The 17,846-nt window shown below is 43.7% G+C and overlaps 1 protein-coding gene across 1 annotated transcript in view; it reads left to right on the forward strand.

Moving 5' to 3' along the window:
- LOC144783911 (vomeronasal type-2 receptor 26-like) overlaps positions 1-17,846 on the forward strand; it is a 205,231-nt gene that overhangs the window by 50,468 nt on the left and 136,917 nt on the right. Inside the window, exon 2 of the mRNA XM_078662650.1 lies at positions 7,489-7,761. Coding sequence (XP_078518776.1) covers positions 7,489-7,761 — 273 coding nt within the window. The remainder of the gene's footprint in view (positions 1-7,488; positions 7,762-17,846) is intronic.

The following is a 17,846-nucleotide window of genomic DNA, read 5'->3' on the forward strand; positions in this document are numbered from 1 at the left end:
ACTCAAGATTGACACCAGGTCTTAAAAAAGGCTGTGTGCTTGCATGAGCCCTCTTCAACATCTTTATTGCAGATCTCCCATTAGAGCTGGACTTGACCAATGCTCACATGCCCAAAGTAGGGCCAAAACATGTTAAACCTAGTTTGACATAGTTCTACTCCCTAGAAAAAAGATGGCCTTCAAAACTAAGCAGCTACACCACAATAAACAACCTGGAAGTCAATCTTAACAAAACAAAAGTGCTAACATTCAGCAAAAAACCCAAGAGTGCTGGACCCTAGTTCATAAACAACCATAAAATAACTCAGGAGCAAGAATACAAGCATATAGGAGTTATAATCAACGACACAAAAGGTACCTACATTGGACACAAGGCCAAAATGGAATTAAATGCAGGGGCTTTACTAGTATCCACAGCACAGACGTGGGTCTCTTGCTCACGATGACACTGGATACAAGCTAGCCTGGCTGATGAGGGGTGATACCCAAAAAACTGTCCCAGGATGCTTGTTTCTAGTCCAGGGAGAGCCCAGCTTGGCAGCTCGGGCTGGACTATTCCCATGAGTAGCAGGATCAATATGATTTGCATATGGCTATGTCCAAACTGGGGTAGCATAGAGAGGAAAATAATGATGGAATTAGCCCAGATCTCTTGACTGTGTGTGATTCTTTGATTTATTCAGCATCATCATTTGTTTTTGCATCACTTTTATAAAGTTGGCATTTTCTTGTCCCAACCTTTTGATGCCAGTAGCTTGTGTCCTGGGTCACATGACTGTGAATAGTTGACAGTTGGTCTTTGACTATTCCTCCCAAGCAAAGAGACAGAGTGGGGCTTGGTGTTGGCAGTTTGGGCCATCCTACCAGGATGGATGAGGCTGAGCACTTCCCTGCCACACTTACATTTCACAGGGCTGCCTCCAGCATACTCACAAAGGAACTTGACACCAGCCCATGGTCACCCTAGACCACTTGGAGCCTGAAGAGCGGAAGGAACAGGGGCGGCTCCTTCACTAAGGCAGAAGAGCATCGCCCCACTGCTTTTAGCAGTGTAAATAAAGGAAACATAAAATGATAATCACTGGTTGTTATTATCATTTTATGTTTCCCTGCTGCAACACCTCTGCGGGTGGGGCGGGGCGGGTCTGCTCTGCTCTCAGAGCAGGGAGGAGTGGTTTGCCCACTCCAAGTGCGCATGAATGCTTGGCCGGCCATCTTGGGCCAACCAAACACTCATGCAAACTTTTCATGTTTTCCACACCGGCTGCATTACAGGCCCCCAGTCCCTATCTGAGTGATGAACCATGGCTATAGGGAGCTGGGGGCTTCTTGCTTCCCTGTTCCTGCATGAAGAGTTGATGGGGGAGGGGGAAACAAGGAGGGACGCAGCACTCAGGTAAGTGTCCTAACTTCATCCAATCCTCATCCGTGCCAGCTGCCCCTTGGAAGGAAGGACATTTTCAGAACCAGATGGGTGGATTTCGTAGAAGTTTCTCCCATTTCAAAGGCAGGAAGGTGGCTTCTTTCTAGGAGTGAAATGCTATTTCTCATTAATTGCAGGAATTTATCTAAAAATGGCAGCTGAAACCTTTAGAGAAACATCTTTAAAAGATAACATTGGACACCTGCAGCATGTTTAAGGAGAGGCCTTCAAACTGCATCAGGTTTTATGTTCGGTCCGAAATATGTAAATCAGCACAGAAAATATGTCTTCGTATTGTTAAAAAAATAAAACGAGGATACCTTTCAGGAACCGAGACAGCTGCCACCAGGGACGAGGAGCGCCACACACTCCTCCTTAAAGCTTCTCAAGTAAATTGCAAGGATGATTTTGACAGATTGCTTACAGATCTCAGGAGCAGGTGCATTAGTTCAGTCATGTGTTTCATTGACTTTCAAAACAGGGCCCTCCTGATTATTACACAAGGATCGCTGCAGCTGTAGTGCAACCCACTGATCTCCTTTCAACAAGGAAAAATCTGTGTATGCTTGGCATAATGCCTACCAGGGCCTCTTGGCCAAATGTTTATTTATTCAAGATATACTTTGTACGATTTCTGGAAGGGGCTATCGGCCACATGCATCAATGTTGCCGTTTGCGAATCCTTAATTGCAAAAATTAAGGAATCGCAATTAAGGATTCGCAAACGGCAATGCATGATTAATTCGCATTTTTTTTTGCGAATCGGTAATTTTCCTTAATTGCGATTCACATTTTGCGAATCGCAATTAAGGAAAACCTTCCCATTGATTCCTATGGGCCAAAAGGCCCATAGGAATCGTTGGGAAGGCATTAACATTTTACGAATTTCATTTTGCGAATCGCAATTTGTTAATGCATTTCAAGGCTCCCCCCTGCACCCTTGAAATGTTTTTGTAAATGCAAGTTTCACACACACATGTCCAAAGAAATGAAATGAAATGAAATGAAAAATTACATTTGTATAGCGCATAACTACCCTGAGGCCTCGCAGCGCTAGATGATTAAATGGCTTAGCGCAGGCTCAGGGTAGATTAGCAGGATTTAGCAAACAAATGCGTTTTCAAGGCCTTTCTGAAAGATAGGAGGTTACTGTTTCCTCGGATGGTGAAAGGAAGGGCGTTCCAGAGTCTGGCCGCCGAATGGGCAAAGGAGCGGCCGCCCCAGCGGGCTCTTTTAATTTTGAAGGAGGTGGCCAGCTGCAGGGTACCAGAACGGAGGGAGCGAGCTGGAACATAGGGCGTGACCAGAGAATGCAAAATCGCTGGGCCTGCTCAGTGAAAGGATTTGTGCAGAATGCACAAAGCCTTGAATTGCACTCTGGCAGCCATTGGGAGCCAATGGAGATCTTTCAGTGCCTTCCTCGCCGACTGCCGACGGGACAGGTTGAACAATAGGCGGGCTGCGCTATTTTGTGTAACCTGAAGCTTCTGTAATACCGAGGCCGGGGCTCCCAGATAGAGAACGTTCCCGTAATCCAGGCGGGAGAGTATCAGGGCCTGGACCATGATCCTCCTCGCCTGGAAAGGGAGCAGAGGGAGTACCCGGCGGAGCATCCTCATTAATCCAAAGGAAGTGGCCGCAGTCTTGGTGGCCTGGACCGAGAAGTCAAGAGCGGTGTCGAGCCAGATCCCGAGGCACTTTATCTGGGACCTCGGGGCGGGGGGAGCGCCCAGGCATGGTGGCCAGATGGATGCAAGAGCAGACGGGGGAGGGTTGCCGAGGAGAATGATGTCTGTCTTCTCCCCGTTAAGTTTCAGACAGGAAGCTTGCATCCATCTGGCAACAGCCTCTAGACAGGGGCCTAAGGTGTTGGATGATCCATCTGAGTGGTCTAGAGAGACCACCAGCTGTGTATCATCCGCGTAGGTGACAATACGCACACCAAAGGGATGGACTATCCTGTCCAGAGGTTCCATGTAGGCGTTAAAAAGGGTCGGGCTCAGGGAGGAGCCCTGAGGGACCCCGCACCTAAGAGGATGTTTAGGAGAGGCTACCTCACCCTCAAAGACCTGGAAAAATCGCTCGCTCAGGAAGGAGGCAAGCCATTCCAGGGCCACGCCCGACCCGCCCATGCCCGCCAGTCGGTGTAATAGCGTGGCATGGTTTACCGTGTCGAACGCGGCGCTAAGGTCTAGTAAAATGATGGCCACCTTTCCTCCCAGATCCAGAACGGCTCTTGCTTCTTCCGTAACCGCCAACAGAGCAGTTTCGGTACCGTGTTGAGGACGGAATCCTGTCTGGGAGGCACGCAACAGACCATTGGATTCCAAGTAGTCTGTTAGGATATTATTAACGTGCCTCTCCAGCAGTTTACTCAGCCAGGGGAGTAACGAGATGGGGCGGTAGTTGGACAAATTATTCTGATCCAGGGTGGGCTTTTTAAGTAGTGCCCTCACCATGGACATGTGTGTGTGTGTAACATGACACTTTCAAAAATGCATTTTTGAGCATTTTTGAAAGATTTCGCTGAACCTCGTGTTAATTTGCTCCCCCTATTTGCGAATTCGCAATTTTTAAAACATTCATGCATTGCATTTAAGGAATCACAAAAATGTTATTCCTTAAATGCAATCGCATTTTTACACAATTGTTTCATGCATCCCAAAAAGTGATTTTGGAATCGCAAACGGCCGAATTTTGCGATTCGCACCGTTTGCGACTCCAAAATCGCTTGATGCATGTGGTCGTATGACCTATAAGCCAATTACTGCCACCGATTCCATCCACTGAACTCATTTATTAGTATAATATTTTTTAGTTTTAATTAATCGGAAAAAGAGCTCAGATGTTTATTATGGGCAGGCCGTGTAAAGCGCCGCTTGGATTTGTATGCCCAGCGCTCTGCTTTACTTCTCAGCAGTGGTAATTTCAGCTCACTCATAGCTTCTATTTCCCCAAATAGGTGTTTGCTTTCTGAGAGCATTAAAATGTAATTTCCATCTGCGTGAAGCAAAGGCTGGAGAGGGCATCTTTTAATCACTTGAGGCCTCATTTATGAGAGGTGACGCATCGCTGCTCCAGCAATGTTTACTTTCACATGGGGCAAGCCCTACCTACCCCACACTCACCCACATATAACTCTGTATAGTTCTCCTCAATGGGATCACTGACTTCCATGTGTGCTTTAAATGGGAGCTGTGACTGTGCTTGTGTGTACATGAGGCGATTGGGTAACACTTCTTGTATTCCGCATGTTTCTACATCTAGGATGGTGGATTGATTGAAGAAAAACTCTGTGTTTTCTTGCTCTCCCTTGACTGTCACAGGTCACCAAGGTCAAGTGTAGGTCCAAGTAAGCTATATACATGCATGATTTTCAAGAAAGTCATGTAAAATAAATGTACATATATTGAATTTACATTTTAACTGTAAAATACTTACATAATGGTCATCCACTAAATAGCATGAATTGAGACCTCCTGGAGCTACACTGGAAAAGTCTGCCAGAGATTCTCCTCAACTCACCCTCTGACAACAAATGTTGCTTAGTCTTCGGAGTGTAGTGACTGTGTTGGATGCTCAAAATCTACAATAAGGTACAGTAGAGTCCTTTCTGTTTAACTCGAAATGCTAGCTTAGCAGGTTCTAGCAGGTCCGGTTAGGACTGCAGGAAAATGATACTTGATAGTCCCATTTAGAGCAGCCACAGCTCCATAACCAGCCTTAATTTATTTGAAGCCAGCCTGCTTTCCTGATACTTGAGCCCAGCCTTATTCTTTAGAGGACTTTTCCAGTGCTTGAGGCCTGCCTTGCTGCTAAAGTAGAGAGGACCATATCCGATAAAATCCATGACTATCAGAATGACTCCACGTGTCTGATAGCTGACCTTCTACTCTGAGCTGTAGCAACACAACAATCTCCAGAGGCTTCCCTGTAACTGCCCAGTTGATCTGCTGTAACTGGCCTTGCCTAGACATGCAACTGGACCTGCCTGAGCCCTGCTAGCCTCTACTGGAGTGAGTTTGTGATCTCCAAAAGGTGCCACCGTAGGTCCTGAACCTTTGACTGACATCACTTGAGCTGCTCCTGTGAAATCCTGAAGATTTCTCTGCATGATCGACTTTAAGAAAGTAACATTGTCAGTGGGACTAACCTGCTTCCTGTACCGGGCCTGTAGTCATCGTGGTCTGCCTGAACTTGTGACTTTGTCCCAGTCTAGTGTGACCAGATACCCACAGTTTGTGTTTTCTGTTTCTTAGCACTGTTTTTACTTAAACCTTTAAATTTCATATCTCCTGTTCTACTGGGTGGATTTTAGTCATTTCAATCTCAAAATTATGTGCTATATTTTACTCTATGTTTATTGACTTGGTGTGGGATTTTTCTCGTGTGTGCTGCATACATCCTTTACACTCTGCCTCTAAGATACAACTGGCTACTTTTGTGCCAAGGTTCCAGAGTGTTCAGCAGAGGTTAACTTAGTGACTTTTGTGGTTCTCCCTGACAAGGATTGTGGTTGTTGCTTGAGAAAGGATCTTCATCCCTCAACCCAAAAAACTATTCAGTTACCTTGGAAAAGCCCCAATTCTCCCATTTTCCATTACCTATCATGCATGCATGCACATGCACAGTTATTCAGACACTAGGATAAACATCCACGTTTATCTCCCCTATCCTTAATTTCTGCGCCCATAAGTGTTCCCAGGCTTCAGCTGATCACCACTTTTTCCAACCCCTCTCTTTTTAGTTTAATTCATCAGCATCCTTACTTTACATTTGTGTTTCTTGTATTAGTGTTTTTTGAGTAATTATGGTGAAAGATATTTAAAGTTTGTTTTTTCTTCTTTATATAATGGGTTTGGTCATTTAGATTTCAGAAGTGCCTCTCGAGGTCGCCCATATTTTTTCCTAGCATCTTTAGTTTGCTCTCTTTCTACTTTTCTTAATAAGGTGGTACAGTTGGTTCTCATGTTACCTTAGCTGAACTGTAATTTTGTGCATGGACTGTTCATTGAAGGTCATAATTATGAACAAGGCCTCTTTTAGTAGCCAGATTTATTATCATTCTTTTCTGATGACTCTGACCCAGAACCTTGTCTGACATGAGCGCTTTCCTGTTTGTCAGTTTGACATGTTGTTGTTAAGTCCTGCAATGCAGAGGTAGCCAAGTTAGTTGGATGTTGTAGAAAATGAGTATTGTCATGTTTAATCTTTCATTTTCTTTGTTTGTCCTTTAGTAAAGCACAATTTAAATTTTTCCTAAATATCATCTTTGAGCACAGTTAGCACTTCCTGTTGTCTTTGTGCTCAGTATTTAGCATGAGCTGCATGTTGTCTTTATATTTTAGTATCCACGTGGTGTTTACTTCCTAAATGTGGTCTAGCTAATGATCTACCTACATTGAATTTTGGGTCAGTTTCCAAAGTATATGTGCCTCCACTGTCAGATTCCTCTACACATCGGGCCTTTCACTTACAAAGAAAATATCACTTCCAAGAAAGAGGGAAGATTTGCCCCTCACCACCATCAAATGCGAGTTAATAAGGAAATAGGTATTTCTTTTTCCAAAAAACCTCTTTAAAGACCACTACATCACATTGCATTAACTGTCCACAACCCAGCTGCCTTTCCTAACACTTATTGACTCTATACTTGTCTTTAGCCTTGTTTAGCAGTTCTCTGCCTTTTGGCAAGGTGCATGCTATAGAAATTCTATATACATACAGACGAAATACAAAAGTACTATGGATATGACAGTCTTTCATTTTTAACTGCTACCCAACGTTAGGATCACTGGGGCTTAAGCTTCTTTAAAGATATCTCTTTCTTACCTGAAAACTTTGTTGTAGTTCTTCCATGACTCAAGTACTGTCTGATAGTCCAACATTTTCATATTGCTCTTCACAACAGGTATGTCTATAGCTTTTCTGTGCCTGTTAAGTAATTAGTGAGGGCAATGCTCAGTAGGTAATGTAAAGCAAGAGCAAATTCTTACGGATAAGAGAATAATTCACTCTCACATGCTAACTCATGTCAATTTTTTTAATCTCTGTGTTGCCTCCAGACTGTGGAAAATGGTAGCGGATAGTCAACGAGTTCCATTTCTTGATATGGTCCTGGCACATGTAATTATCATTACACGCCTTTGGGAACCTTCATCTGCTGTGGCTGCCATGGACAGAACAACTCACTGTAGGATCTTCACACCAAACATGGAATCCTATTCCAAGGAGGGAGATGTGATCTTTGGCATTCTCGCACCAGTTCACCTGGAGAACATCATCCCTCCTACCAACTTCTTATTCAGAGAGCCTCCTGCTCCCAGCCACTGTCTGAAGTAATTAGACCTTTCTACTTGTGGGAAAACTGTGAAGGGGATTGGGGTGACTGAGTTGTTGGAACTGTTAAAAGTGTCTTGATGACAATCTCCTTGATAGTGCAATTGTTTTTATACATATAGATGGTATGACTCCAATAGCCGGCCTACTAGAAGGGTGTGGATGGTGTTGGCTTTATTTCTCCTATTTCCAATGGCCCACCGAGGAGATTAACGTAGACCCCTGAAGCCCCTTCGGTGTGGGGGGCAACCCTTAGGAGTCCTCAACCATTCTGGGCCCCTGTTCATCACAAGGCAATTAATATCTGTGAGTTATGTGAGACTCAGTGGCTCTACATGACATTCTGCTGGGAGGCCTATAATGTTACGTTACGCCAATGGGCCCACCTAATTAGTGATCCAATCTGGACTAGATGTTTAAGGTGAAAGAGTTCCTGCTAGAAAGAGGGGGTTGTTGCCAAAAGTGAAACAAAACAAGCTTGAAGCTCTGAAAGTATTTGCCTTTTTTCCTGATCCTGTCTGCCACAGCTCTCATGGTAGTTGGTAAAGGAAAAATAGTGTTAGAAGACCACTCTTTAAGAGAGCAGATATTCTGACTCTCTAAAGCTGCCAGCCCTCTGTCACCAAGGACAGTATTTATGGCTCAATCTGGGCTGTTTAAAAATGGATCCCAGTAAGTAGTACTGCATTCCATTCAAGCACAGTTATGCAGTGTTCACTGACATCTAGTTTGGCTATTCGTCCTTGACTGTCACTGTCCCTTTCAGCTTTTATTTCACAATCTAAGTTGAGTCTAATTTTTATCACACTGTGTTTTTGTGGTCCAGAACCATAATTAAATGATAAAGATTCAGTGCTTTATTTGATGTTGTACTATTATTATTAAAAGCAGTGTGATGAGGGTTTCCCTCGAGCTGAATAGGTTGGTGTATTCTAAGAGTTTTTACTGTTAACATCTGGGAGGTCAGAGGGTGATTTGGGATGAACGCTAGCAACTGCAGATATATGTGTATCAGCTAGGCTAGGCAGGGCTGGCTCAGTCTTTCATGCTGTCAGTTAACACATGAGTTAATAATATATTGACTATTCGTTCCTCAATTAATTTGATCCAGTCCAGTTTTTTGGGGAGGGGCAGTCCTCATTATTATATATGGGATACAGTAACCTTTGCCGTACATTATAAGGATATTGTAAGTCGTAGAGGCATTCTGTGACCATATAGAGTAAGGAGGCAGAGATCCTTTAAAAGGTCATAAAACTTCAAGTTGACCTGAAAAATGGATTTGATGCTTTGCCGAGGTTATTTTGGGTCTCCGTCAAAATGTTAGAACAGTCACAACCTCACAGATTCGGTACATATGAGGGCCTGTGACATCTAAAACACTTGTTAGAATGTACTGAAGTTAATTAATGATTGAGAAAAGGCTTTTTGAATCATTAAAATGAGTTAAGGTAACTATAAGAAATCAGGGTTTGGAATGGGCCTGTTTAGGGCGTCTCTTCGAAATACAGATGCCTTACGGTATGTATTAATGTTTTGTGACCGAAATCCGGAACATTAATATCTTACCACTACCTCAAAGAAGGTGGTAAGTGATTCAGAAATGGCAAGGTATCTCCAGGGGACCTGTTCCCCTCTGTGAATGTTGACAAAAACGTTTTAGGAGTATGCAGTGGTCCATGAAAGGCTTACATGTTACTCTATGACGGAAAGGGTATTGTCTAAAGTTTACAAATAGGCATTTGGCCCTAAACGGAGAGATTCTGTTCAAATACGGCTCAAACCTGTTCATACACTTGTGTTTTAAGATGCTTTTGGTGATGCTTCCCTTGTTTTGCTCATTCCAAATCTGCATCAGGATGAACTCCCAATAAGCTTGTTTCAGTTTTATGGTATTACCTTTGCTCATTTCAACAGGGGCGTTCCAAACATGTTCAGATCTACTCATTTCACATAAGTGTTGTGTTTGCCCATACCATGGGGTACATACATATCTATCAGATTCGATCGGTTTTACTAGCGCTTCTCTGTATGGTGCCAAAACTGGAGTTTTCCAGAGGAGATTCCAATACAGTAATGGTTTTAAAGTTGTTACCAGATTAATTTTACTTATCATCAGATGAAATTGTAGAGGTGTAAGGGGGATGCTCGAGAGTAGATTAAACAACATCCTGATGAATTTGTTTTCAGTCTGTGTGAGCAGAGTTGCATCAGCATAACTTCAAAGTTCACCACTGTAGGTAGCTTCTGCTGTAGCAGTGGCTCTATATACTTTGAGGACTGGAGTCACGAAACACCCAGACGTGGCCTTATAGTTCCTCCAAATTGCTTTTGCCCTTTGGTGAAAAATTGTGTAATTTTCCCGGTGTGTGGATCCCAAGACAAAATATTTGCCAATCTTACTCCCAGATAGTCAAAACCTTTTACTCATTGTATCGGAATCCCTTCAATCATTATTGTACCTTTGAAAGACCGATGGGGTTTATTACCTTATCTTTTGACTTTTTAAAGATAATTTCTAGGCCACCAAGTGTACAGAATCCTGAAAAATAATCTAAAACAGATTGGAGGCCCATCAGTGTTCTCCTAGACAAAAGGAGTTGTCATTGGCATACATAAAGAGGGAGACACTGACACCTACTGATTTGGGGGCATCGAGATTTCATTGTCTCTGCCACTGTGATGCATTTTTATGTACAAACTAAAAAGAGCCCACAGAGATACTAAAATTTTCCAAGACAGTCCACAGGTTTTCCCTTGGGTCGAGGTTAAATGCCACCCTCAAATCAATGAAGGAGACATATAGATGATCCCGCCTCAAGACAACATGGTTCCAGCATATCGTCTTGAAGGGGAAGACTTGGTCGAGGCTACTGATCTTGTTTCTGAAACCTGCCTGGGAGCCCATTAGGATATGATGGTCAAATGGTCAAATATCTATGTTTGGAGTCTTGACAAGACCTGCCTATATAATATTGTTTGGCGGTTGTCGATTAAACTTTTGGGTCTGTAATTTGCTGGTCATCCCTACTCAACTTCTTATAGATGGGTACGATAACAGCTTCACCCCAAGACAGAGGAATATCCTCCTCCCTCATGATAGCATTGCTCAACGCAATGAAATAGGGAATAAAAATTTCAGGTTGGCATCAATATAGGTCTCCAGGAATATCATCAAGACCAGGAGCCTCTTCCCTCTTCATCCGTATTAGCGCCTGGGCTGTTTCTTCTACATCATCGCCGGGGTGCACATTTACTTCATTTCTGGGCTTCATAGCAAGATTTGCAACAGAAGTCTCCCTTAGTTGGACCTTATCCTTTGCCCACTTGCTGTAGAGATCTCCAAAGTGAGCCAGCCATGCTTCTGGTTGGACAACTACTTCTAGATGATTGTCTATAGTGCGTGAGCCAATAGCTACTAATTTCCAGAAATCCTTTGCATCTTTATTCTGAAGGGCATCTGTGAGTGCTTTCCATTGTTCAGGCTCCAAACTTCTTTTGGCCTTAGGCAATATTACCCTGTAATCCCTCCTCACGTTGCCTATTTCTATGTCATTACCCTTTTTTACTGCATCAAGTAACTTGACTTTTGCACATCAGCTTCCTCTTGTGAGCTAGCTGGGGTAGTTTGTTAAACAATGACTCCTCTGCCCTTCTTTTGTTAAAAAAAATTCTTCAGTTCCATTAAGTCACAGTGGAGTGCCACAAACTTGATTGCGGTTGCGTCACTCCGCTTGAAGGGCTTCGTTTTCTCCATAAACGGTTTATACATTTGGGTCTGGACCATGGTAAATTGTTGCAACTGCTGCCCATTTGACGTTCCTTCTATTGTTAAGTATTCCCATTCCTGCATTCCTGCAATACGATTGTAGCATCTGTTGTGAAATTGGCCCATCATATCTGAGAGTTGGCTTACTGTACTAGACTGTGTAATTGCTGGAACTGTGCGGATGCAAATATTCACAATGGCTAGGAACATAACCCATGGAGCAGTGCCTGTTTCAATGTCTATGCCTAGCAGATGCCTACTATTCAACAGGATTTTCTTTGCTACTGGGAACAGATCCAGCCCCAACCAGATCAGCAATCTGCCTGAAATTCTCCCAGCAGTAGACAGTGCAGCGTCAATATTGAATGTAATATACCGAGACCTGAATAAAAGCTGGGTTGCCCGCGTCTCCTAGAGTAAGACGATGTGATGTAGGTCTATGAAGTCAACCCATTCAGGACCTGTGAGCTTTGTTTTGACTACTGCCACATTCCTTGATTATAATTTCAAATTATCCTCTTTGGGTATCTTTCCTCCTTCGCCAGGTGCTAACAAAACTTGTTGTTAACAGTTTAGTGCTAGAACACATATGAAGGTAATTAATGTAATATTCACATTGTCCTCATCTTCCCGCTCATACCTTGGCTTGTTATCTGGGGTATGGCTTGTTAATACAAGCAGTAGGCTACTCCAGCTCTGTTCTATCCACAGTATATTGACTTCTGACAGAGTTTCTAAACAGCCATTTTGGTTGTGGGCAATTTGCTTGGACATTTCAGGTTCTGTATTACCGGGATGGCTCGGGACTGTCAGTACATGGGGACATTAGTCTTCAGTCTTATTTGGGACCCTGTGGCAGGCATGAATATATGTTCTAGTGATATGGGACATTTGACAAGCTCATAGTTAATTAATTTCAGGCTGATATAGTTGAATTGTAATTGGGCATCACTAAACTGAGTAACATAGAGACTATGCTCTCTGATAATGGATCTGCAGCCTCTGATTTTCCTCAGCCGTGGATGATCTTATTTATCAGAGAGTCTTGAGATTCCCTTGTGCCTTGGTAGATTTCCTGAAACTTGATCATAAATATATTGTGTTGCATAGTTCGAGGTGTGTAGGGAATGGCTCTGTTCGTCGTGCTGTGTATGGGGGTGAACACTTTGGGATACTATACCCCCTAAACCAAATCCCCTCTGTACCCGGTTCAGTTCCCAAGTAAGCCTTAGCAATGGACTGTTATTACATTTCGAAGCTAGGGACATCTTGAAAGTGGTCCCTCAATTTTTATTTGTTATGGAACTCCTACGTAGGTCTACAAAAATACACCAATACATTAAAAGGACATACTTTATATACATACGGAAAATATATATATATTTTTTTAAATACACCAATAAATTAGAAAAGGAGGAAAGAGGGAAAGACATACTTGGTATATAGTGCCAAAATCTACAATGTCCAACCATCAGACGTTAAAACATTCAAACTAGACTTAAAAACATTTCCGAGTAACTAGCCAGAAATGTTTTAAAAAAATTGAAATGTCCTATGGCAAACCATTTCATTTGGAGGGGACAAGACAAAAAATTGAGCCTGCTGAGCAGAATGAATATTAAATTTGATAAATAATGATCTTAAGAACACAAGCCTGGCCCTTTGAAGTTCCGGGCACACAAATAGCATGTGATTAAGATCCTGAATTTGTAAAAAACATAATTCACAGATTCTCTCCCCTCTTGGAATCTTTTCCCATATGCCAGTCACTTCTCTCAGAGGCAACATGTTGGTTCTCAAAAGTAGTATCAACCTTCTATTCCCATGTGGGAGATTCCATGAAAGATAGGGCTGAGGTCTACTCCCCATGGCACTCCCACAGACCACCTCATTGCGGGCTTTAGATTGACTTAAAACTGTGTCTCTTACTGTGCTAATCAAGTTTACAGACTTCTTTAAGAATGACTTCAACACAGGCTTTGGCATGGGTTAATCACAATTTAAACTGAATACATCATTTGCGTAAGCAAATGATCTGAAGAAAACTGATTTATCCATTAGTTTAACAAAGATTTACATTCTCAAAGCGGCCCTAAGGGTGCCCTCATCCCCCCAAAAGAGAGAGTTCCCCCACCTCAGGACAGCTGACAAGGATTAAGTATATGACAGACTAGATGGAATTCCAAGCGTAGAACATGTGGGGCAGCCAAAGAGTTTAAATTACAAATTTGGCAGAAAAAGAGGCCTTCAGCCTTATCAAAAGCGAGCCAATAGTTCCTGTGCAGTACTTCTGCAGAATATGTTAGCGAAGGAGGAATTTTAACCTTAAATACTGTCAGAACATGGTTTAAATAGATTCTCCCACACGTTTTGTAAAATCTGGTTGAAGCTCCAGCCTGGGTGGTTGCCTTACCAACAAACCGTTTAATATGCTCTGAGCCTCGCCCGTTTTTTGAAAAAACCTTCTCCAGATACAGATACGAGTCGACCAATGCCACAAAACCACTTATACCCTTTCTTTATTCTAAGACCTTTCTTGTGAAAGACTAAAATTTAGCTTTTAGCAATATTGATTTTCAGAAGGTGGTCCTCCACATATTTGATTAGGGTATCCAGACGACGTTGGAAGCCAATAGGAGTTAAATCAAAAAATTGCAACGTCATCTGCATATATTAGGAAACCAATGGACATTGCACCAATTCTAGGGGCGTCGCCCTCTCACTGAGTTTAACTTGCTGGGCAGATGATGTATATAAAGGGTAAACAAAAGAGGGGCCAACAGGCAACCCTGCTTAAGCCTGTTATAGGTCTTAATCCTACATGATAACCCCTGCAAGCCTTCCATCATCACTTGACACCAAGTGATTGTATTTAAGTCGACTATAAGGCCAAAGAGGTGTTGTGGCATACCAAGATGGGAGAGCTTTCTCCACAGCATTTGACGATCCACCTTATCAAACGCCGTGGAGAAATCAATGACTGCCGTATAATCAGGCATGCTTCATGAAAAAACATATTTCTCTACAATGGTCTGGACAGCCGCAATGTTGTCCAGGGTTCCATGGTTCTTTCTGAAACCTGCCTGTTCTGGTGGTAAGATATTCTGGTCATGGGCCCATTGCTGCAGAAGTATAGTTTTTACAAATACTTTGCCCGATGCACCTCTGTGGCACACTAAGGGCCCCATTACCATGGCGGGCAGATCACCCTCGCCGGGCCGGCGGTAGCCACCACCGGCCTGGCGGGGGCGATCCACCGCTATCCTTCCAGCAAAGATCCCCCGTCATATTACTATGGCTGGGGCATCCGCGACGGACGGAAAGACCGTCCGCCGCTTTTCCACCCGGTCGACAAGTCGACCGAGCAGAAAAGCGTTCAATACGGTGGCGGTGTCTTTTAGACACCCACAGTCATATTTGGATGTGGCCTGGAACATGCTGAATCTGCTTGCGGGAGCCCATTGTAGGCCCCCAGGGACTCCAGGGGGTGGGGAGTGCATATGGGCGGTATCTATGGTACCCCCTGCACTTCCATGTACAACATGGCAGGCACCGCGCGGTGCCTGCCATGTTGTGCATGGAAGTGCACAACATACCTTCCTGGCATTGTGGCAGGCGGTGCTGAGTACACCGCCCGCCACAATGTCAGGAATGAAGGATGCACCTGCGACTGTGGCGGGCGATTCCTAATGGCCCCCGCGGGACCGCCGCCCTTATGGCAGGAGGTCCCATTACACGATAGGATGGCTGACCCTCTAAGTTTATAGAGACTACCGCAGCTAAAACAGTTTAATAATAAAAATAAGGAGTGCTCCTCTTCTTTGCAAAAAAATACATATATTTGTGCCAAAATGTTATGCCTCCTCAAAGCCATAGGAGACATTTTTTGATTTCGTCTTTGTTATCAACTTTGCATCTATGCTGCACTGTACACAGCACATGCAAGGTGCGAAAAGCCTTAATGCATAGGTTTTGTAATGGAAGGGTCCCCTTCCCCTACAAAAGCTCTGCTCCAGAGTACGCACATTCCCTTTCACTATGGTGTAAGAGTGTGTGTAATTAGCATGTGGCAGCCAAATTATCATTAGCTCTGTGGGAGGCAAAAAATGGGCCATATCTGATTATGATTGCTGTTCTGCCTTTCCGAAAATATCAGTAAATCTAAGCCAAGATGTCAGCACCAGGAGCTTGATGTCTAAAAACATTTAATGGTTACAAACTCTGTGATTCACAAAATCAAAGAGATTGCAACTACAAAATGCTGTTTGCCAAGTGCCAAACCCATTCGGTGAGAGCCTTTCCAAATGGCAAAATGGGTCTAAGGCAGATTCTTCAGTCTGTGGGGCGCGCCCCCCTGGGGGGGCGCACTCCACCCTAAAATCTCACCATTGTCCTCTACTGTCCCACGTCGTCGCAATTCTTCACCCATTTCAAATGTTTTTTTATTGGAGCACCCAGGAGAAGCAGCCAATCAAATCAGTATGTAGGAACGTGACCACTGACATTCCACCAATGAGGGGGACAGAAGCAGAGATTGCAGGAAGTGCCGCAACATTTGCGTGCATAAAGCTCCTGCATACTACTGCTTGCTGCCTACCTTTTCTTCTTTCTTTCCTGTATTTTACTACCGCTTCGCTGTTGAGGACTTTACTGAAGATTCTACTTCACCAGCAGGTAAGAGAGCTTTTGTAACATTGCTGGGCCATTTGGTGCTGCCCAGTTTCTGAGTCCGGGGGCGGGGGAGGCTTGTTCGGTGGTAACGACAAAGGGTTGGAGGGATTGGAGGGGTAAGGGAGGGAAATTGATGGGGTGGTTGCATTTTCACCCGAGCTAACCCAGTTAATTCCTACAGCTAAAATGATTTAGCTGCAGTGGGAGGCAAGGAGTCCCCTTTGCTAAAACTGAAAGGGACAATTTCATAGCAGAGGAGACTCCTTGCCTCACACTGCAGATGAAATGAATGTCTGTTACTTGCTTTTAGTTTTAGCAGAGAAGGCTTCCTGCCTCCCACTGCAGCTGATCATTTCAGCTCTTGGAATGTACCCCTGTCCAGGGAGGGTTAGCACTTCCCAGAAAGGGGACATTGTTGCTTTTTAAATTACACCGGCAGGAGCACAATGATCACAGGGCTAAAAGGGTTTTAAGTTGCCAAAAGACAAATCCCAGTCAGGTGTTTAAACAGCCTGCAAATTGCTTCTCTTGACACTAAATATGGGTTATAAATAAAGAAGTATGTATTCATTTATGATGTGACTTTTCTGTCTTTGTTCCCTTTTATTATCAGTCATTTCATTCAGGCAGCCCTAAAACACAATTTAAAGTGCTTTCTATTTCTATTTGCTATTTATAGTATGCACAGATAAGTGCTGAAAATAGAGCTTTAGGTGACTGCTTATTTTTTGTACCACCTGGGGAATAAAAATAATGACCTGGCAACCCTAATCATAAAACTGGAAGTTTGTTGCAAGATCAGCCCATTATTTATTTCCTCCACCCTCGATCCCGGGTTAATGCCATAATAGCAATAGTTTAACATATCTGAAACCCTGCGCTGCCATCAATAGCATGCTGAGTTACTGCAAGTGTCTGGGAATGCACCGTGCATTCAGACAACTTGCTCCTCATTCTTGCCCTTCATTTTCAAGCTCACCCTGCACTCACAGCGATCACAATGCCTTCACACTGACCCCATGCACTCACACCATTCACCCTGCACTCACAGTGTTCACTCTGCTCTCACAATGCACTTGCGCTGTTTTCTCTGTACCTCAACCTGCAGCCACACAAGCACACTACCCACCCTGCAATCATGTGACACTTCACTCCCCTGTAACCTTCACTGCTCAATCTGCAATCTCACTTAAACAAGTCCATCACTAACCAGGCATTCATTAGTCTCACTCTGCACTAACATGCACACCCAAATTCATATGGTCACCTCACTCACCCTACAGTCACTCCACTTACCCTACTCTCACACTGTCGCATACCTCAGTGTGCACTCACATGAGCACTCCTGCCACCCTAACAGCACAGAGGATTAATGGGCCCGCTACAAAGAACGTGTACTATGCAGATCAAAGAACTGAGGGGCATATGTTCAAGGAAGTTGCGGAGTGAGGTGTTAGCAGTCATGGTTTAAGGCCTCTCTCTGCCACTTCAGAAATGGAAGGCTGTACCATATTTACAATAATATGGTACAGCCTTGAGTTTCCCCTGCGCTGGCGCTACACTTTACAGTGTAGCGCCAACGCAGGCACCATTGCACCATATTGCAAATGTGCCTGCGTGCAGGGGAAAGATTGTTTATGTACA

Source organism: Lissotriton helveticus, chromosome 10, assembly GCF_964261635.1.
Source record: "Lissotriton helveticus chromosome 10, aLisHel1.1, whole genome shotgun sequence".
Classification (NCBI taxonomy): Eukaryota; Metazoa; Chordata; class Amphibia; order Caudata; family Salamandridae; genus Lissotriton; species Lissotriton helveticus.